General features: G+C 42.0%; 1 protein-coding gene across 2 annotated transcripts in view; it reads left to right on the top strand.

Moving 5' to 3' along the window:
* Positions 1-22,566, top strand: part of CMIP (c-Maf inducing protein) — a 140,911-nt gene that overhangs the window by 99,958 nt on the left and 18,387 nt on the right. For both annotated transcript variants that reach the window (XM_086758231.1, XM_086758230.1), the window contains exons 4-10: positions 4,424-4,585; positions 5,715-5,756; positions 8,520-8,582; positions 9,996-10,076; positions 13,418-13,521; positions 14,098-14,202; positions 14,731-15,084. In XM_086758231.1, the coding sequence (XP_086614357.1) occupies positions 4,424-4,585; positions 5,715-5,756; positions 8,520-8,582; positions 9,996-10,076; positions 13,418-13,521; positions 14,098-14,202; positions 14,731-15,084 (911 nt within the window). The remainder of the gene's footprint in view (positions 1-4,423; positions 4,586-5,714; positions 5,757-8,519; positions 8,583-9,995; positions 10,077-13,417; positions 13,522-14,097; positions 14,203-14,730; positions 15,085-22,566) is intronic.

Here is a 22,566-nt window from a genome sequence, read left to right as displayed (position 1 = left end):
TGCAAGCATGTTAACAAAATGTTCTGCTACAGTGGAGAAAACCGTTCTGGTGTCTGCTCTTTGTGTTTTGGTTTGTTTTTTTTCCTCTGGACGTTTGTGCCTAGCAAGAGGCACCTCAGTTTTACATAAGCACCGCCACCATTAAACTGTAACACTAGCTCGGCTCAGCCATCCCCGCAATGAGCTGGGGAGGACCTCAGTGCGGGAGGTTGACCTTTTCCCTTTTGCTGGAACTGCCCTGGTTGCTCAGCAAGAAATAAACAATTACTGGCACACGCAGCCCTCAAAGACAGCGTGCATTCCTGCAGTAGCTCCAGCTTCTCCAATAAAGAAGCGGTTAGTTGCGTGCTGTTGTGCGGTAAAGGGCTGAAGAGCAGAGAGCTAGTATTTAACAGGCTCTTCTGGATTAGGGTTGGCAATTTCTTTTTAATGTAATGAAGATAGTATTTGCTGACGGGAAGACAGGTTCCCAAGAGTACCGAATGTTTTCTGGCCACCGGTAGCAAAGCACAGATGAAATTTGGTAACTTCCTTTTGCCCGTTTCGAATCAGGTGCACTGGCTGCTTTAAGATGTTCCTGACATGAAAGGTCTTGTTAGGTCTGAAAATGGCGGTTGTTCCATGTTTATCGGTTTTGTGCATTACAGTCTATTTTTCTTAGATGGCAGCTACATCGATATTATAATTCTTGTCCAAGGAAGTGGGGTAGGAGGAAGGGCTACAGGATGAGGCCATTATGGGATAGAAAAACATATGAAGATACCACTTAAAAAAGCTGGAAATTTCGTAGGCTCTCCTGAACCTTCTGTGCACAGCAGTGTTCAGGAGCTTTTGAGGACAGATGGCAAAAACCACTGCTTACAGATTTTTGTCACATTTGCTTGCTTTATAACCCTGGAAAAGTAATTTTTCACATGTGGACTTCAATTCCTCCTCCTCTAACAGAGGATTGAGACTTAGGTCTTTGGGTTTCTGCAAGACTTAATTAATTAGAGTGATTTGAGAATGAAGGATGCCCTGTCAGTGTCAGTTATTCCCCATGCTGCTGCTTCTGGGCACTTAATAAATTCGCTTTTAAAGCAGAGATTTTTGGAATGACACTGGCTGTGTGGTTCTGGCTGGTCAGTAACTAGGAGGGTCAAATTCCAAGTTGGCATGTGTTATTTTCACTCACATAAATTGTCGTAGGAGCTCCTGCTTTTAGTGAAATCCCAGTGAAACTGGATTCCCACGCCAGTATTTTTCTTATATGTGCTATTAAAGATGAATGTGGTGTGAGTATTTTCAGCAACTGAAGGCATCTTTTACACCTACATCCAGGGGGAACGAACTCCTCGCTCTTGTTGACATGCCCGTTCTCCAGTATGGGTCTGTACCAGGCAGCTTTGCTTTAAAGCTCGTGAGTGATTGTTTCTCCTTGCTCCGAAGTCGGCATAGGTAGAATAGAGCAGATGGCTCCGGGCTGGCTAAGTGCTTACTGATACACAGCAAATTGCTGCTGTAACCGACTGATAGGTTTCAAGCTTTAATTGAGGCTTTCAGCAAGGCGCTCAACAGTGAAAAGCGTTCTGCTGAGAAAAACAGCAGCGTAACCGTGGGCAAAGGTTCAGGATAGCAGAGTTCAGCCCTCTTGGGGATGGCTCCTCTATTTATTTATTTGTTTTCTGCTCCTTTCCCACCATCATTCAAGACTTCTGTAACGTCGCTTGCAAATTATAGCTCAGTATATCAGCGAGGCACAGGCCTTTGTGCTGAAAATGTGAAGCAGAGACTGATAAGTTTGGATTTTCTGCTTGCGGCAGGCTCAGCGTGTCTGCAAAGGTGTCTGTCCCCTGATGCTCCCTTGGAGTCACTCTGCCTGGTTTGAGCAGCAGCTCAGTAGGTTTCCCTTGCATAGCAGGGAGTACAGCTCCTGCTGTCTTTTCTCTTATGTACGTCAGCGTCATCAGAATTTTAATTGTTAATGGACATCTCTAAAAGGGAAAGGAAACCTCCCTTGCTCCTCTCTCCCCCAAGCAAGAGTGGATTTGACAGTGGAAGAAAGATATTTCTGGTAGGGTTGTCTGAGCAGCGTTCTGTTGGGCAAGAGGATTTCCTCCAGCAGCTGTCCTTTAGCCTGAAGGAGCTCCTCTCCGAAATCACGTGTTAACGCGTCCAAGTAAGAGGCAACGCAGAGCAGGCAGGGATACAACAACCCAGTGGTCTAAGTCTCACCACTCCCTCCGCCCCGACTTTTTATCCAGCTTTGAACTCGGCTTTGAATTTGATTTCTTCATAGTGCAGGACCAAGGAATAAATTTCAGCATGGAAAATGTGTCTGTTGAGCTAGCTTTGTGTAGTGTCCTCAGTTAGTCAGAAAGGAGTTGCTTCAAGATACAAAGCTGGCTGGTTGGCTTTGAAATTTAGATATTATTTAGTGCTGGAGCAGATCTAACAAAAAGACCGTAAAAAAAGGCACTACATGAATAAGAGAAATTAAACTCTGTGATTCAAGTTTCCTAAAGAGTCCAAGAAATCTGTGGTGATGGTAGAAATAGTGCTGGTAGCTTAAAAGCACAGGTGCACCCTCTCTGTCCCAAGGGCATCAGAAGTACAAAGATTTTTTTTTTTTTCTCATTTCTAAAATCCCAAACACATTTGATAGTGTCCACAGCATGTGTTTTTATGCTCCTTTAGCTTTTCAGTGGCTTAAAATGCACTGAAAGTGTGAACTACTGCCAGTATGCTTTTGTACTTGCATGAATTTAATTAAAAAGATAATTGGATTGCTTTATCAGCCTTTACACGTCAGCCCAGTGCCACCCTCTTCTCCCGCCTCTAACGATGTTGACAAATCCAAGGCATCTGAAATCTATATTCTTCTGTATTGTTCTCTTCTCTCGTGTTTTGGATGGGGTACAGAGGTGACTGTGTTTTTGTTGAGCATCAGATGTGCTGCCGCGGTGGGAAGGAAGCGGCTGATAAGCCGAGCGCCAGCCTGTTCAGATGGTTCCTGCAGGGACTGCCCTGTGTGAGTGGAGGGGGAAATGCCTGGGAGCGGCAAAGCTCCAAACCAAAACAAAGCAGCCCAGCACTCTGCAAAGTCCTCTGCCTTCATTACACTGATGTATACTCCAAAACGTGCAGCTGAATCTGCAAGCTGTACAGCATGGGCAGTTTTTGTGATTTCCCTGGAAATGCCGCTGAGGAACCTAAGATCCATTTTTAGTGCAAAACACTGATGTTTTCATGTAAACAGAGAAGGGCCCGGCCTGTGTTATTTAATAAACCTAAGGATGTATCCAGACTTCTTGACACCCCTTTGACCAGAGGCCCAGATTCGCACACAGAGAGGAGCGGAAGGACATGTGAGCTGAACAGAATGCTGCAGTCCTGGTGATTGCTCTCCGTCAGCCAGCAGAGCTCCTTCCCTGCCAGCTCCGTGGCCGTGCCATGCCTCCGGCGCCGTTTCCAGCGCTGCCCGCTTTGGCAAGCCTCTCCTGGTTCTGGTGTGCACTTCGTGTTCTTGTTGGGAGTGGTGTTTTAACACTCGTCATCGTTTCCTTGAACTTCTTGAGTTTCGTCAAGCCACCTCTGGGAATTTGGGAGGGTGGGTTTTCTCTAAAGAATACTATTTATAATACAGAGCAGCCTCTGTTCCAGTCATTTGTGGCAAGATGGCTGCCGAGGAGGTAAGACTTGTCTTTTGCTTATCCAGCTGCTCTGTGGACGTGGCCATCAGTGAAATAGCTTGGGCACAGCCAGAGGTAATGCAGGGGCATGCAGAGGACTGGGACAGATGGGATTAGGCAGCCAGGAATGCTTTTATTGAGACTGGAAATGCTGTCTTATGGAAGACTTTGGAGACTTTACAAGTTAGTTTCTGTTACAATTGGAGGGTGACAACACGACTTTTCAGGATCCTTCAAGACAAAAAAAAAAGCCTGTGGGTCTACTGGAATTTTTCACTTTAATGAAATTGATTTTAATTCATTCCAAATGTGACTTGACCAATTAGCAATGTAAAATAAAGTATCTGTAGAATGATGTTTTGATGGTCTCTCTCCCACTTTCTTAGTAACTAACTCCCTTTAAAAGGACTTATAGCTCTGGAAACAGTGCAATAGCAGGTATCTGTTATTAGCCTGAGGAATAAGGTGTTTGCAGGAGGTGATGGAAAGAAGGATGCTCTGGAGTTTAGAAAGTTATTTTAAAAATTAAAAAGGGAGTCTCAGTTTTTTATTGCTTCCACAGAAGAAATTGGTTATATGATACTTTATTTTCCATTTAAATGTTTTAGGTGCAGCTTTTTAGCAAATGGAAAAGACAAAACTCAAAATACAAAGCAGCCCACTTGACAGTTGCACGTAGGAAACACATATCCAGTCAATTTTTTCAAGGGGTTTACGGTGGTGTCAGTGTGACCCTTTCATTTTTCTTGCAGAAAAAGATATACAAGTACAAGAAGGTGCTCAGTAATCCCAGCCGCTGGGAGGTGGTGTTGAAGGAGATCAGGACACTGGTGGACATGGCACTGACGTCTCCGCTTCAGGATGACTCTATTCACCAAGCGCCACTGGAGATTGTCTCAAAACTGCTCTCAGAGGTATGACCTCAGCAATGCAAGACCCTGTGGCATTTAGACAAGAGACAAACAGTTAAAAGTCTGTGGATGGGTTTTATTTTAACTTGGACTGTCAAAATTCTGCCTTTGAGTCTGCCCGTGACTTCTGCTGACTGGAGTGGAATTTGTACTTGCTCGGGAGAGGGAGAATTTGACCCATGTTAGGTAGATTTCTAGAAACAAAACGCAACACATTTCTCCTGAGGCTTGCTTTTTTGTGTTGTTGTTGATTATTTATGGTAATTTTATTATGGGTCTGATTCATGTCTTATTTCAAGTTAGTGGTAGAACTCCCCTTGACTTCTGTTCTGTTGGCTTTGTTTGCATGTCTGATAATTCTCGTAGCAATATTTTCCTTTTCAGAGCTACCTGTCCTCCTTTTATAGCATCTATTTCAAATAGTTAATCTTTCATGGACAGGAAATGTAATGCCAAGCAGATTTATCACATCTTAGTTCTGATATACAAAGATTTGTGATAAGCAAAAAAGTTGCTAGCTTTTTTCTTGCAGTAGGCAAAGATCTTGCAGTAGTAGCTCTCAGCTTTGTAACCTCTGAATGGATCATGCCTTCTGAGAAAGCCAAAAGCAAACTCTTTTGCATAGGTGGTAGCATAGGTGAGTTCCGGTAAATTTATTGTCTTTTGCTGGTTCCATTTTTGAAGAAGGAATCTCAGGAAAACTGCAGCAGTTAGTTTACTACCAACAAATGATATGCAACACCACAACAATCGTTTTATTGATTTTCTTAGAAATGTACAGCCTGTCTTAAGAGAACATTTTAAAGAAATATATCACTAGCTTTAATTTTCCAGCTGACTGGAACCTTTTCTGGCGTCCTGGTGTTTGTATGCTCAGCTTTCATGGCGTGAGTGGCTTGAATCTGAAGGTGCTGAGGGAGAAATGGAAGCTTGCACAACCCCTCATAGTAGACAGTGTACCACCTTCTTTAAGAGAATGATTTTAATTTGATTAGTTTTATTCTGAAAAGAAACAATTCCAGTCCTGAGTCTTTTCTGCTTGTGTGTTGTGGTAGCTAAGAGGACTGTGTATGCTGATGCGCCAACTCAGAGTGCTCTTTGCTCACTCATTCCTTCTGTTCAACTCTTTCAGAACAACAACTTAACGACTCAAGACCATGAGAGCATTATTGTGGTGAGTATCTTTCTGTCAAAATCTGAGGACAAATCTGTATTGTTTGATAACACTTCTGTTAATGCTTGCTTCTACTCAGTAAAAGTAGGGCAAATATGAAAGCATTTCCACCAATGCTGGTGAAATTAAGGAGGATCACATCCATTTGTTCTACTGGTTTTTGTGTGATTTTTGTCATTCCTCTTTTCTTGTTTCATAGATGAGTAACAATAAAGTTTCCGTGTCAACTTATATGAAACAGCACAGTATGTTGAGGGTTAATCGTCTCCCAAAACGACCTTCTTACTAGGCTACACAGTGCAATGTTCATATCTAGATATGTACTTTAAATAGTCAGCACCCATCATTTCCAGATGTGCCCTATAAAACCCTTAGGCTTAGTAGTTTCCTGAGAGCCTAATGCTACAGTATACAGAATGTCTCCATTGCTGATGGTATGTGAGCAAGTGATTGTTTTGTGAGTGTGGGTATGGGTATGTGTCACTGCAGTTTAACACCCTGCTAACTTGATTTATAAAAATATCCTCTTCAGCTTTTTTCTTTTCTGTAGATTGCATTTATTTATACATAGAAATAAGTGAATCAAATGGCAGCTCTCTTCCTTGTTTAAGAAAATATAGAATCTTAACAATTTATCAGAGAGGTGGAACTTGGTTCCCCATCACTGTAATTTAATTTCAGTCACTGGCAATTTCCAGGAGATCTTCCCAGTAATCTAATCTAGAACCTCACCACCACCGGATCATATCACATCTTCATGACTCTTTCTGCAAAATGACAAGGTGGCATGTAGCTGCCAGTAGGTGTGAATTGTGTTTGACTGCTGCTTAAGGCACCCTTTTAGGTATCAGGCCTCCAGTTACAACTGGTTGTTTTGAAGGAAGGATTTTTTTTAATAAAACCTCTAAAGTGGCCCTGCTATGAGCAGGGAAGTTGGACCAGCTAGCCTCCAAAGGTCTTTTCAGCCTAAGTTATTCATCAGTTCTGGGTGATGACTTCTCCAGTTCAAGTCCTACCCTTCTGTAGGTTGTGCCCGAACCATTGAGATGGCAGTTTCTGGGTGTTCAGAGCTCACTGCCGTTGCACAGCTAACCTGTGCTATTCTTAGAAAGTATTGCTAATACTGGCTATTTATGTAGTATCTTAAAAGTACACAGTGATTTGCCATGCAGGTGGAACCAGCTTTCCTTCTGTAGATGGTGCTGGAACAGATCAATATTACAACTGATCCCTTCCCGGTGAGGAAGGGGAAGCACACATTGCCATAACTGGGCAACGTGAGACAGCACATTTCTGCTTTTAACCACAGTGCACGTAAGGAGAATACAGGCTGGTTTCATGCTGCAGCTCTTCCACACTTACCATACAGGCGGAGCCATGACCGCTTTGGTAGTGTCTGTTGTGGCTGTTCCCTGTGTTCCATAAGGACTGGGCTAAAACAATAAAGCTCCTTTTTCTTAGGCTGACAACCAGCCAGTTACATCTTTGATGCAGTGATCCTGTGGCAGTTACCGGACAGGTATAACCGCGTAGTGATTTTGTAATACATGGCTCCTGTGGTTTGGTGGGTCCTATAGAAACACTCTGAGAGATGGATTCAAGGAATATCTTTAGCTTGTGTGTTGGATGGGTAGCGAGAATATTCTAGACTCACTGAATAGTGTTGCATTCTCCGTCAGTCCGCCGTTGCTAGACCTCCACCAGAAGAAGAGTGAACAGTTGCAGAAAGATGGCACGTTGATAATGAACAGCTACTTCACAAATGTTATGTGTAACCAAACCAGATCTTTGCAGATGTGCTTGGGTTTCATTGTTAAAATTCACATTCATCTTGACCTATTTGTGTGTGTAGGTGGCTATTGTGAAACACAGGCATTGCAAGCAGACTCGCTGGGGCTGAAATGCTTAAGGAGACAGGAAAAAGAGCAAAAAACAAAGCAGGCTGCCTTAGTAAAACTCCAAATGCCATCCAGATAAAATATCTGGTGTTCTGTTGCTTAATACAAAATGTCCTAGCTGCTGTGTTTAGAGTCTTACTTTTAAATGGGTACTGGGAATCCCTTTAGCTTAAGACTGGAAAAGCCCGAAGGCACCATCACACAGAGAGAATACATTGTTCTAGTACTATTTTCTAATTTACAAAGGAAGTAACAACAGCGTAAGTTCATTACACCCTCAGTGGCACGTATGACCTCTAATGTATTTACCGAACGTAAGCACATTGGTTTGCATAGCAACAAAGAAGGAATGGTTGATTTCAACTTTCACGGTTAGATGCTTGATTTTGATTCATAGGGTCCTCCAAGGTAAGAACAGTGCTGTGTTACTTTCAGTGAGTTATTTCTCACAGAAAGAGCTCGAACTCTTTCATAAAGGATACGTCTGCAGTGTTTTTCAGTTTTTTCTTTTAGGGAGGTGTTATAACCGAAACAGTGAGACAGATTAATCCTTGCTGTATTACATACTAAAACAATTGATCTGTTACTGTTTTCGTTTAAATCATTATAAAAATTGTACTCCTTTGCTGTGTTTTATGTATTTACACTGATGTAGTTAAAAGCAAAATTTTCCAGAGGATTTATAGCAGAGATGTGCTTGAGCTCATATGTAGAATAAACATACAGCCTACCTCTAATTTCTCTATTCATGCTTTTGTCCTTCTTTTTAAAAAGTGAGCTTTTTTTTTGTTTTCAAGAAAATATTTCCCTGCGAAATGCTTACTTCAGTTGTAGTCCTCAAATTTTTCTCTCTTTCTTTTTAAAGGCAATTGCACCTTTGCTGGAAAACAACCATCCTCCTCCTGACCTCTGTGAATTCTTCTGCAAGGTATCAGAACAGCTTTGCTTTCTGAAATCTCTTAGTTGTATATGAGTGTAGTTCTTTGAAGGGATTGTTGTTTTATTCTTTAACTCCTTACCTCATGCCCAAATTGATTTTTGGTTTTGGTCAACAACCGATGATACTGGAATAGCTAACAGCACTGTTATGATAAGTAGATCCATAGTCCTGATACTGTGTGAGAGTTAAAATCTTCAGACTCCCACACCCCAGTCTTGGTACAAGATATGTGCTACTGCATGTTCTGTTTAGCTAATGCAAAAATCATTGGAGTCTGTGTTCAGATGAGTTGCTAATGTGGTGCATAACTCAGCCCTCATGGTATTACATCATTGGGTAATGGCAGCTGGAACATCATAAGGACCCATGCTCTTCCCTGGTAAATCTGTGTTTGTGCTGCATTTTGCATCTTCTCCATAAACTGGTGAGTGCTTTGGATTGCAGAGCTGGATTTGAAAATACTACTTTTCCTCTAGGCCTGTTTGTGTTTGTCTCAAGTCTGCTTAAATTTGCTTACTGATGACTGGGTATACGTTTGTCAGAGATTCTAGATGCTGCTTATACTTTCTGTCCAGAGTTATTAATCAGCAGCTTCTTCCTACAGAAATTAAGTCAAGTTTCAGAAACACCTCTGACTGTTGCATGTTTATAAGCCAGAGTCATACGTAGCCTCAGACTCAAGGCACTTTTATTCCTGGGGTTTTTTTTGCCTTTCATCTCCATCAGAGGTGGGCACCTAATTATCTTTAAATGTGTGTGATGGGCTGTGTATAGCTGCAGGAGGGGAAACAGGTTATGTTCCTCTTCAGAGATATTCAGAACTGAAATGGAGAAGGCTAATGAGAAGTATCTTCAAAATCGACCCTGTCTTGAGGGGAGGTTGGACCAGATGACCTTCAAAGGTCCTTCCCAACCTAAATTACTCTGATACATTATGATTGTATGTTTTAGCCTGTGATGGGAGAGTGACTTGTTGGTACCCTCCGAGGCTGGATCTTAAGGAAAGGAGGTCTGTGCTATTACACTGCCTGTGCCTACGTATCTTTTTGTCCCCAAGCCCTTTACTTTTAAAATGGTTGGTGAGTCTCAACCAAATTTGACAAAAGGATTAGAAGTCCAAGAAATAATACATTCCGGTGAGTTTTGTGAAGAATAGGCAGCAGGGAAAGGAACTCACGTAGTTCATGAGCTTCCATGGTAATCTTCTATTACCATGAAATCTTCTATTGCCAGGAAATCCATAGAAGAGAGCAATATTACAAGTACTCTAATCCCAGGGAAGGTTGATTTAGCCCTTGGATCTTGTTAATCTTGGGGTAATCCATGCATGGGGTGTGAAGCCAGAGGAGACCCATCTTCATAATTTCTGCAGCTCACAAAATGACCTGTTGCTCATTACAGCACTGCCGAGAACGCCCGCGGTCCATGGTTGTGATAGAAGTGTTCACGCCAGTGGTACAGAGGATTCTCAAACACAACATGGTGAGTGCATGTATTATGGGAACTTGGTCAGTTTGGAGAAGTTTTACTGTGATACCTTTTGTAATTAGCAGCTGCTTTATTGCCTTGAATGCCCAAAGCACTGTGATACCCAATTCTAACACCCCAAACTGTGAATGTTGCATGTAATCATGTGTTGCTTTGTAAGTGCAGAACTAGTAAGCATTCAGTGGCACTTTCAGAAGCATCTAAGCAAAGCCGTGGTTTGAAGAACATGTCTTTTGGCAGCAGTGCCAGCATATGCAGCTCCAGCTCTCTCCCACTTGACTTTTGGCTCCTTATTTACTTCCCACATGTCACCCTTGTAGTTATAATGGTTTAAAATCAATTAAATAACAAAATGAGAATAGTGACTTTGTTGATTTTGAGCTGAGATCTTCAGCGTTTCTTCTTTAAGATACCTCCAGCTCTCTGGATTTCCATTTTTCTTTCAACTCACGTCCAATGAGTTCTTACCTATGTTTCCTGAATTTCCTTATGCTTTTTTTCTATTCTTCTTCCTTTTCATTCCAGGAATCGTGTACTCTGTCATTTTATGATTATTCTCTCCTAGGCTGCTTTCTCTCTTCTCGCTGCTGATCAGTTCCTTGCTAGCGATTGAAATAAATGCTAAGAGATGGCTCTGCCAGCTTTGCTCTCTTCACCCCATGTACCTGATTCCCACCCCCACCCGAGTCTGAAGATATTCTTACGTGATGCATATTCCTTTCCTAAGAGAGGTCTGGGTGTTTACCAGCCCTCCATTCTTTGTGGCACGTTAAGTTTCCTGCCATGGTTTTTAAGTTACGTAAAGAAATTTTACTTCACAATGCTGTGGCAGAGTAACAAATAAATAAAATAAAATATTTAAGACAATTGACTTGGCTGGGATCTCAAGGATGGGTCTCATACCTCTATAACTACACAGTCAACTTCCTTTCACTAAGTGATATAATTTTAGAGGCCATCTACTGTCCTACTGTGTATAGCATGAACCCAGTAGAAAACAGTTCATATTTCTTATTTTTACAAGTTTTATTATTTAACTTTTTGAGTTTATAGAACCAGATAGAAAGCCCAAGATGGCAGAAAGGTTGTATTCCTGGCTCTGTGCCTGAACTCGACAGACATGTGAACATTTTTGAATATTCTGCAGTGTTCAGTGAAACATTCTGTAAATGTTATTCTTGGATTCCAGACTGATTTTTTTTTTTTTTTTTTCCAAAGCATCCAGAGCTCTTGAGGGGTCTCAAATAAAATCTAAATGCATAGTATAATGCTTATATTTGGTTAGCTTCAGAGGACTGGGTATATTTACCATACTTAACATTTGTAGATTGAAAATCAACATGTCCATACCGCAGCATGTAGTCAGAGAATTTATGGTGTCATATATTAATTGGAGTGGATTTGGGCACTTTACTGCTCTCCAGGGACTGTTGCACTGAATAGTCTTTTAAAGAATGTGTGTGTGTGCATGCAAATAAAGTTATCCTTTAGGGGAACGATGTTGGCAGTAAACTTCATAACCTTAGGAGGCCCCATGCAATTTGGTGTGCTTAGAGCAGGAGACCGAGCTGCCTGTTCCCACCTTTGCTGCTGATTTGCTCTGTGGTCTTTGATAAATTCCCAACAAGTTTCGTTCCACAGTTTCCCACCTATAAAATGGAGAAAGAGTGCTTCATTTATCTATCATTTTGAAATCTCACAAGAATGAGGATAGCTTTTTGTCTCGCTGATGCTACCGGTTACGTGCAGGACTGGAGACTGTTGTGTGCCGAGTTGTTTGAGGAGCGCTCAGCAACCTCTCGGTTGGATTTCAGCTGTTTGTAGGCTCAGCCTAAATGGTTGAATGTAAGCGCTAGGGGGGCGGGGGGATGTTGGGTGAAGCAAACAATATTGATAGCGTGTATTGTTCTGTACCTGGTATGGTGACAGGGCATCATATTATATTTAAAGAGATATTTTTTTTTTTTTAGAGCAGTCAGCAATGACACCCTCTTTATGATCTCTTGGACTTTGTTCTCACTTCAGTTAGGACACCTACATGAGTTAAAAAAATTTGTAAGCAAATTGCAACTGTGAAAGCTATCTTGCAAGGAGTGTTCATGAAATTAAATGGCACCAAATGATAAATGAGGTGCACACGGTCTCATGCCCTTGAACCAAGTGTATTTGCACCTGCCTAAAGGAGTTGTTGGAAGTTTGATGATTTCAGTCGTAATACCCACTGTGGAATTGCCCACAGTCCCTTTACTGGGTGATGTTACCAGGCAGCCGTTCAGTACTAGCAAAGAGTGACACTAAGACTTGAAGGAGACATTATGATTCTATGATTGTCCTGCCTAGGCTTGTGTTCACATTTTTGATAGTTTTCTCTAGCTGTAAAAGCTATGAGATGTTAATATATTGTGCTACAGAAGTGCCTGAAACCAAAATAAGTATCAGAAGGTTTCAGTGCTTTGAGAGCATATCTTCCCTTTTACAGACCACCAGTTCATTACCACTCGTTGGCATTTGTTGAAAATTTCAGTTGCCGTTTATTTTTTCAAGATGACTCTTCCTCCACAGCCAACTGCTTGAGGGATAACCAGGAGGGCTTGTTTGTCCTCAGTGGGCCTTGTTCTCTGCTTGGAAATTTAGCTTTGTAGTTCTGTAACACCTGTGTAATAAGGTTACACCTGTGTAAATGTGAAGAAATGTGCTGTGGAATAACGCTCAGCAGACAGCAGATTTTACTCCTTTCACATCTAAAAATAGCAGGTGGTGTGAGGAGATGCAGGATTTCAGTTAGCAGGTGCCTTTCTGACTGCAGGATTTGAAGAAAGTGACCGTTGAGCTCACCTGACAAATTAACATTGTAGATGGAGTAAAATCCCTGGAGAAAGAATTGATCTCTGGTTTTATACTTGATCACTTATTGATTGCATTGCAAAAAGATTTTCTCTAAAACCAGAATAGATATGATGTCAAACATGGAAGTAAAAAATTATTTTTGAGTTACATTTCTAAAAAACTGCAGTTAGGAGTGGAAGCAAAAATGCATTTCAAAATAAAGGTATAAAGTGAATTGTACAAAAGAGATGTAAGTGCAGCTAGGAGGTTTTTTTTCATTAAACATGTCTTTGGTTTCAAAGTGGGTATGGGGGAAAGAGGAGAACTGGAAAGTATGTCATTATTCTTGGGAAGACCAGGACTTCAGCATGCAGTGACGCTGTGCTCTGTAGTGTAATAACCAAGTGAATTCGGTTGTGTTTGAGTTGATTTCTTTTGAAAACCCACAGTTTTGATGTACATTGCAGGCATGTTTCACCGTCTTCACTGAGTCTCTCCTTTTTGGACAGGATTTTGGGAAGTGCCCTCGGTTGCGGCTGTTTACTCAGGAGTATATTCTGGCTTTGAATGAGCTGAATGCTGGAATGGAGGTGGTGAAGAAGTTTATTCATAGGTTAGTTACATTTAATTTATGGCATATTTCCAGTCCTGTGTACATGCTTCGCTGTGTTACTTCTCCCAGCCCTGCTCATCTCTTTACTGGCTGTTAAGAGTAGCTGGTGCTTTTTGGTACTGGCAACCGCTAATGAATTAGAAGAGTCCATGAAGCAATGTTGCTGAAGTATCTTTTTTTAAAAAAAAATTCCCTCAAATATGGCTGGAGTTTTCTACCTAGTTACGCACTGGAAGCAAATGAACTTTGCTATGTGTACATACTTTTTATACATTTAGGCTCAGAGCCTCTACAGAGAGATTGCCATTAACTTCAGACCACATAATACTCAGTCATATGTGAGATTTTGGGGGGACTGTAGAGATACCACATCAAATAAACTGAGGATGCAACTTAGCCTCATTCATAAATAGGGCCATTGGGTAGGGATTTACAGGGTTAAAATAACTCTCTTTCATGACCTTTCTGAAGATTCCCCAAGGCTGGCTATCCAGTTCTGGCATCCTGTTTTGTCTGACTGTTTTTGCTCACAGAAATCTTCCTCACGATGATGTCATCTTGGTTTTTGTTTTTCAGCATGCATGGTCCAACTGGACAATGCCCACATCCCAGGGTCCTGCCAAATCTTGTAGCTGTCTGCTTAGCAGCCATTTATTCGTGTTACGAGGAATTTATCAACAGGTCAGTATGAATTCCCATACCGCGATATAGATGCTGCAGTTCTTGTCACACAAGCCGGTTTCCAGTAGGCACTGAGGGTTACCCTCTGCTATGTTTCCTGTTTGTTTATGCCTATCTGCCTCTCTTCATGGTAGAGTACGGACAGGGGCTGCTTAGTGTCCAACAAAAATTCCAGACACGTGGGCTGCAAATGTCTGAGCATGTACTGCAGCCAGATACATACTTGGGCGTGGATTCTGTTACGGCTTGGATGGGAAAGTTCACCTTTATACTAAACTGGCATGTCAATTAGAGTAATGAAAAGCTCGAATCTTTGTAGAATGGGGCTGCAGAACAGCCCTATTAGAGCCTTTAAATGTTTTTAATTGATTTCAGTAATCCAATTACACAGGAGAAAGCAATCCAGTGGGGTGGTGTGAAATGCAGTAGGAAATTGTAAAAGATGTTGGCTTCTCGGTGTTGCACTCTCTCTCCTACTCTTCTCTATTATGTGTCTATTGAAATTATTTGTTTATTTTTAAAATTCAGTCGAGACAATTCACCAAGCCTGAAGGAAATTCGGAATGGCTGCCAGCAGCAGTGTGACCGAAAGCCTAATCTCCCCCTCCGTCTTCTTCACACAAGTCCTGACCTGGTCTCTCAAGAGGCCACCTTGACTGAATCCCGTCTCAAACCAGTTATTGTCACTTCAAATGAGATCCACGTGGAAGTGGAGCGCAACAACACGGCTAATCAGAAGATGACGGCCAATGTTGGCAATGACAGCGAGCCCAACCTGATTGACTGCTTGATGGTCAGTCCTACCTGCAGCACCATGAGCATTGAGCTGAGTGCCCAGGCAGACAGGATCCTTGGCTGTTATGTTGAAATACTCAAGATGCTGTGAGTAACTATTTTAAGCAGCTTTTTGAACAATGTCATCTTAACAATGAGGGGCTTTTCCCACAGGCCTGTCGTCTTCAACATCTGTGGCCAGCAAGCACATGGTTATAAATCTAACTCCAGCTCTAGAGTCCAGCCTCTGAAAGAGACATCTGGCACTGCCAATATGTTCTAAAAATAGCATTAGGAAGATGAAAATGGAAAGCTTATTTGTACTGTGAGCCCCAGGCATATTACAGAAGACAGGATGTTGTTGCCAGTGGTTTCTGTTTTGTTATTACCCACCAAAAAAAAATAATAAGTCCATTTGTCTGCTCCAGGACATTCAGGATTGCCCAAGACAGAGCTAGAAAAGACAAGTCTGTGCTAGGCTCAGTGCCTGTGCAGTGATAGGCAGCACTTGTTCCCCTTGCCTCAGCAGGAGCTGGAGGAGGTCAGTGTCTTTCACTTAGGTGTTCTCCCTTCACATGTTTGTAGAAGTTTGATGACTTGTTCAGATTTACTTGTATTAAAGTGGAGCATCTATTATTTGACCAGTTGCTTTGGTACGGCAGACCTGTATTAGTGCACGAATGCTCAAATTGCCTTTATAAAATGATGGCTCCATGGTTTCCTGGGAAGCACATCCTCTGAACACCTTCAAGAGAAATATAAAATAAAAAGTTACTTGGGAAAAGCTTATTTTTCTCCTGGATAAATAAATGAAAAGGAGTAACACAAAAGGTGGACTGCAGAATGGAAGGTTATAATAGAAGTGCAATAAAAGAACCCAGAACAACTTTGTTGACTTTGACAGCCAGCTCTGCTACTGAGTTGCAGTATGTCTTTGGGCAAACTGTTATATTTCTACATGAATTATTTTTAAACAGTGTAAGGCTTAATGAAGTAATAGTTGAGTTTTTTAGAATACAAGACACGGTGGGTGAAGTTTGGACTCTGGTGTAAACCATGAACATGTGGCTACACTGAAGAAGTGCAACTCTAGGTGTACGCTCTTGAGGAGTTAAATGAAGTCCAACTACCATGATGGAGGAGGTTGTGAATGTTTTGTCCCACGTTTTCTTTTTTTTTTCAAAATACATAGTAGCAATTTTCAACATAATTCTTTCACTCACTGGAGAGCTGGCTTGCAAATACACACATAAGTGTACACTTAGAACTAGAGACAGGACAGGTGACTCCAAGATACTGTTCCCATTAGATTTTTTGAGCAGGAAGTTGCTGAAGGCTAATTTTATTTTTTTCCTCCCTTGGCCTAGCATCTTCTGCCTTTAAAAATGTTTGCATTAAAAAAGCACAGCATCTGACTTTGCTTCATCTGCTGGCATCCAAGTCTTCACTCACCCAGGTGCTACATTAAACACATGGTGTATTTATTCCTGTCCCCTTGACTCTAGATGTTTTCCATAAACACTATGAACTCTCTCAGTCCTGATGCTGGCTTGGATGCTGACTCACTAAGCATTGATGGTTTTGGTTTCATCCTGCAGCTGACACACACTTATAAACAAATTCACAAATGGGCATGTACTTCCTCACAGTCTGTCCACATTTTAAACATTTGATATGCCAGGTCTCAATTCCCATATAATTTCCTACACAAAGAACTCTTTATTCCATGCCATACCTTAAAATAACATATTTTTAAAATGTGTTTGCTGTCTTTTTAAAAATCAAGCTCTTCAGTAGCAACAGTGAAAATGGGAATCTGTTATTGTTATTGCACAGGTTTTAGGTGTGGAGCAGCTTTGTATCCTTTTTCAGCTTGTACAATGGTAATTCTGAAGGGTGAGACCCCCAGGATGTGTATAGTGAAGGACCAACAATACTGCAGAATGGATGCAACTCTCCTCAGGTTGCCTTGCCAGAGTCCACATCCTGCTTGAGAGAAATCGTGACCTATGAGAATATAGGATGATTTCTAAGGCAGAGCCATGGCTGCTCTATATTGTAGCTTCACTGGGCTGGGTTCCCTTCTGTTCCTGTTCATCCCCTGATTTTTTTCAGACCTGAAAGCATTAATGCAGAAATGAGTTCTGTTCCTGGTTCTGCCACTGGCTTACTAGGAGGTTTTAGAGGAGTTGCTTCTTTTTGTGCTTCAGTTTCCTTATCTGTAAAATAGAGGTAAAGATTTTGAATGTTGGTTTTTTAACCAGTGATGGAAAAGCATTGTAGAAGGCATAGTAGTTATTAACAAAAATGAAACATAATGCTGTTGTGATGCTGATTCCTTGGATGCTCAAGCTCTTCTTGAACAAAGGCTTTCTGTTGCACGAAATACTACCACTGTACTTTGAAAAACCAAGAATATGAAGAAAGAGAGTTGACGAACATGCCAGTGGGAAGAAAACATTAATTATAAAACAACTGCTATCCAGGAGCTGAGCTCTCAGCAGGCAGTCGCTAAAATAATGTTCTTATTAATAACAGTGGTAAGCCAAACATAAATAAGTTGCTTAGCATTGAATTTAATTGTTCTTTTAGGTGTCTGACTCAATATCATCATCAAAACAAGAGAGTCACCAACAATGATATCTTTTTTACATAATTAACTTAGGGCACCAGGGAGTAATTTATTTAGGCAGATTTTAATTACTGAAAGTCTAGCAAATAAGAATTCTTAACGGTATCTTCAGTAGAGGACATTTTATTGTTCACCTAACTCCTACACAATACTTTATTTTGGGGGAAAAAAAACCACTTCTAATATTGATAAAAATGCATCAATTATTTAATAATCACCATAATACCTCACTTTTTGCACAGAAGGATGAATGTGGAGATTAGAAAGTTTAGCTGTGTGGCTGTCACCGTAGCACCAAGAACATCTTTGCCCCCTTTTCTAGTGCAATTGAGTACCAGAACACAACTGTTACATACTAAAGGGAAACAGAAGATCATGGTTTTAAAGATGCTGGGAGATGACCCAGCATCTGGGCAGATTTTAAAGGAGACACAGTCTCTAGTGGAACATGGTATTTTTGTCCTGCACTCAAAAGTGGATGAAACTTCTGTGTCAATATTCTCTAATATTCAATATGTCTCAATATTCTCTATTCTTCTGGACTCTGGTAGTGTTATTGATGCCAGTCAGTGTCTCCTGAATGCTACAAGTCTTAAACTGGTGCATAGAAAATGCAATAAATTAATTGAAATCTTTCTGTGCATCATATTAAATTAGAGGCTCTGAGAGTTGCTTAGCATTAGTCCAGCTCCTACTTGCCTGCTAATGTTTCCACACATTAGAGAATTTCTTGTACGGCCAAACTCGTGCTTGAAAAACACAACTGCAGTTAGAGAAATTTGCAGTAAGAGGGGTTGTGTGTGCTCTTCCTTGGACTTCGAAGTCTGTGTGTCACCTGGGGGACCCCACTGATTCCCCTGGCAACACTCAGCATATGGGGGGAACACTTAAACCATGCCTATACCAGAGTCTGGCTCAACAAATAGCAAACTCCACTGGCTGCAAGAATGGACGTCTCTTAGGGAGGCTGTGATGATGTTGTACCGTAAGCTGTTACCCTTCGTCTGTATTATTTTTTGTTTCCATGGCTGTCTGTAGTGGCAAGGGTCCTTCCACATGCCCAAACACTTGTACCTCTCTCTGGCTTTGTGTGACCAGGGTAGAGTCAACTCCTTTGGGCAAACTTGCATTGCTGTTTCCTGATACTGCTATGCCAACTATGAGCGATGTTAGGCCTCTTTTGTTCTCAGTAGCCAGGGCAGGACCTTTCTAAGGCTTTACAATGGTGCTAAATTTCCTTCTTTTGAAAATACAAATAAGCTCAGCTCAAAAGAAGTCTGAATGTGAAAAGACACCTCACTGTTTTGCAAATAGTGGGTTTCTGCCTTACGACAGTGGGGTCTGGTGGGGCTTTTTCTCAGCCTGCCCTGGAGCCCTAAGCTAAACCTTGCATCATACAATTCAGAGGAGCTGGACCTAGAGCCAGGGAAAGCCAGGGAAGCAGGGAAAGACGGATAAGATACGCATCTGGGGGGACTGGTCATCTTATTATTCTCTGATAACAGAGGAGTTACCTCAAAGATTTTGGATCTTGTCAAGCTGCTCAGTGTGCAGAAACAAACTACTTCCAAGTCGTTTCTCCTCGTCTCTTTATTATCCTCTAACAACAGAAGGCTCAGGGGTTGCAGTCTCTTGGTGATAAGAGTGACAGCTTTCTGAATGCAGGTGCCCACTGGAGCTTCCCCTGCCTTCTCTGCATTCCCCAATAGGTCAGTGGCATGCTCTGAATATCCCCAGTGGATTCTCTTATGTCATGTTTACCAGGGTTGCCCCGGGCTGCTACTATGTTTTGGATTGTTTGTGCCGCACATGACATATGGGCAGGTTTTCGTTTTGGTGAAAGGTGATCCCAGGGAAGGAAAATGTATTATGTTGGCAGGCCAGTAGCGACGATGGCCCAAAGGCAAAGTCACTGCAGTGGGGGATTATTTAATTATTATGGTTGGCCAATCCCCTGACGAAGGTTTCCGGGTAAGGAAAGCTGTGTGCAGTAGCAGGTGACTGCTCTGACAGCCTTCACCTGCTCGGCACCCCGACCTCTGGCCCGGCACACACTTCTCAGGAACCTGTAGACCGGGCTGCAGGCTGCTGTGATAGTCACCTAGAATTGCAAATCCTGCAAAAGTCGGAGCCAGCAAGTACATCAGGGAGTCTTTCTCCTGCTCTTCTTTTATAAGCCAGTCCTGGGATTTAAGCTGTGTGATGAGCGTGAGCGTTCAGCCCAGCGCCCTTTGAAGTGCTCCGAAGGGAGTTTGTCACAGGCAGTCTCCCCAGTTCTCCCTGTAGCTCGGTGCTCCCTCCTCCTCCTGGCATGGCCTCTTTGTCTGGTGGTTGTTAACTGCAGCCAGAGCTAATCTTCAAACACTTCGGGCTTGTGTTAGAGCTTTGAATGGACCAAAAAAAAAAAAAAAATCCAAAAAGAATAAAGCAACTGTCTGAAATGAAAGAAGAGTGCAGAGAAGATGAGCGCAGACAGAAGGAAAATGTTTTTGAAAAGGGAATAGGTGGGAGGAGGAGAAGCACCGTAGGCTTTTAATAAGTAGTTTAGTTTTATTCCTGTGCTATGTTTGTTTCATGTTTCCTAGCTCAGATTGAAGGGATTACAGGCTGGGTAGATTTTATGTTCAGGTCCCACTCATATATGTTTCCTAGGTCTGAGACTCTGTATATTTCACAGGAGATGGCTTTTTCTTTCTTCTCCTCCTAGGAAAACAGGGTATGGTTTCTTTTCACTGCCCTCTCACAGAGCTGCTCTGCAAATGGATGCCATACGTAAATCCCAGCTTCAAGAAAAGTCAGTGTGATATGGTCCAATTCTGTCTGCAGTGTTTCACTTGGTCTTGGTCTATTACAAAGCAGCTTTTTTCTTCTTCTTGCAATTTCCTTTGAAGATCAGCCATGAAAAATTGATTGGTTCACATTATTACTAATCACAACTCTCCAGATTGCTCAAGGAGGAGTTTTAGTGATGTAACACTTAACCTGAGATGTCACGGGAACTGAGCCTCCAAGTGGGTCTCAGCTTTTAAGCTTCTGTTAGGAGAGGTGTGTAGGTGCTGTATCTCATGCGATGTGAAACACCTTTAATGCCTTTGGATTTCCTAACTCAGCCCTTTGACTTCCAGGACTCTCCTACTCAAAAATCTGTTCTTGAAGTTGTTTGCATCTACCAATAAAAATGTGTCATTTTTAGAGTAAAATCAGCTACTGGTTTAGTAGGAGTTTCCAAAAGGTATGTACATTTTAAAAAAAGAAAAAAGGCTGCCCATTAGACTTGTCAGTTCTTTGAGGAGCCAAGCGTCGGCACTGAGGTCCACGCATGAACTCATTCAGGCTGCGTTTGGAGGTCGCTTGCGAGAAGTGGGGCTGTGAGGTGGAGGGTGAGTTGAGGCTTGGGCACAGCAGTGATCCTCGGGACAGCACTGCAGGACTGACAGCTTCTGTGGATGTAAATGGTAGCAGGAGGAGCACGGAGCTTGTCAAGCTCTGCTCTCAAGTGCAGAGCTGGCTGTTTGAGGGGAAGTGCGGTGCCAGCTCAAGGTCAGACTACTTCTTGTGGTCTGGACTACATTCTCACGCCTAACAAACGTACTGAAACCCAGGTTGTGTGGATCAGAGACCTCTGGCACTTCTCGTGGCTACAGATATAGATACGTTGCATCGTTTTTCTCCTACAGAGACCTGGTAGGTAAGCAAGAGACTTTCAGATGAATCTGAACGCAGGTCAGAGTTCTGTGTCACTGGCCCATTCAGTTTGCCTGTAGGTCAGAAACAACAAATAGCCTTGTAGAGAGCATTAATTAAAGCCTTAATCAAAGCTTTGTTTCTTTTTAACCCAGAGAGCTTACCTTAGAGGCGCTATGTCATAGGTTTCCTTGACTTATTTCAGTTTATATGACAAGCCCCATCCTCAGGTGCTTCACAATATTCACTTTACACAAAGTGGAAAAACATCCTCTTGTAATGAAGTCCTGCTTCATGTCTTGCTGTTCTGAGCACTAAACAAGGTTGGTCATCTTCCTTATTTGCTTAGTGTCCAAGCATGTAAGGGTTTTTTTTTGGTCTCTGGAAAGAACCTTGTGAATGGGTGATCACAAAGTGCTCTATTTGTGATGGACTCATGCTCACTTTAAGTTAGTGTAACACTCCTTATGTCAGGGTTGCTCCTAATTTAGACCAGAGAACAGAATTTTTGGTGGAGGAGAACATTAGGCTCTATGGCTTCTAGTGCAACTGGCATGGCCGTGAGGTTTTGTTTTGGATTACTGTAGCTTCACCTGAGCTATGCTTCATGCCTCAAATGCTAAAGATAACAACAGGAAAATAAACAAGTTATATTTATTTGGGGACATTGCCAAGACTCTCAAATGTTATTTATTTTGTGTTTTGAAGAAAACCAGCACAGAGATTTTTGCCTGGCCAGTGCCACCTCAGTTGCTGGACTGCTTGCCTTTAAGCCTCAGCCTGGTATCCAGGTGTTTTTATGGCTGTTTAACAACTGCGGGTGGAGGAGGAGACGTCTCCCTGAACTCAGTACAATGTTGTGGTTCTTGGCCTCTTGGTAGAGGAAATGACTGGACAGTACATGCTAGGATTATCTGGTAATCCCCGTGAAAAGGCTAGGACTGCTTGCTGAAGTTGCCTACTGAAATTACAAGCATTTAGCGTTGTCCTAGGTTGCATCTGGCATGGGAAAGAAAAATGTCTGTATTGCGCTTGGGACTTCTACACAGCGGTATGGAAGACCTACTGACCCATCCCACAATGCTTTTGTACAGCATTTATCTGTTTTTTAATATGACAAGCTACTATCAGATCACAGTTGTTTCTGTGGATTGGTCACTTGCTTGAGATATTATGTATTTTTGTAACCTGAACTCATGCTAATCTTGGGCAAGTGATAGCTGCCTCCCTGTTTGATTTTTACATTATTATTATCCCTTCAATTAAAATATCTC

The sequence above is a fragment of the Chlamydotis macqueenii genome, chromosome 13 (assembly GCF_036417535.1).
Source record: "Chlamydotis macqueenii isolate bChlMac1 chromosome 13, bChlMac1.mat, whole genome shotgun sequence".
NCBI classification, from domain to species: Eukaryota; Metazoa; Chordata; class Aves; order Otidiformes; family Otididae; genus Chlamydotis; species Chlamydotis macqueenii.
This window is presented reverse-complemented; position numbering and strand designations above follow the sequence as displayed.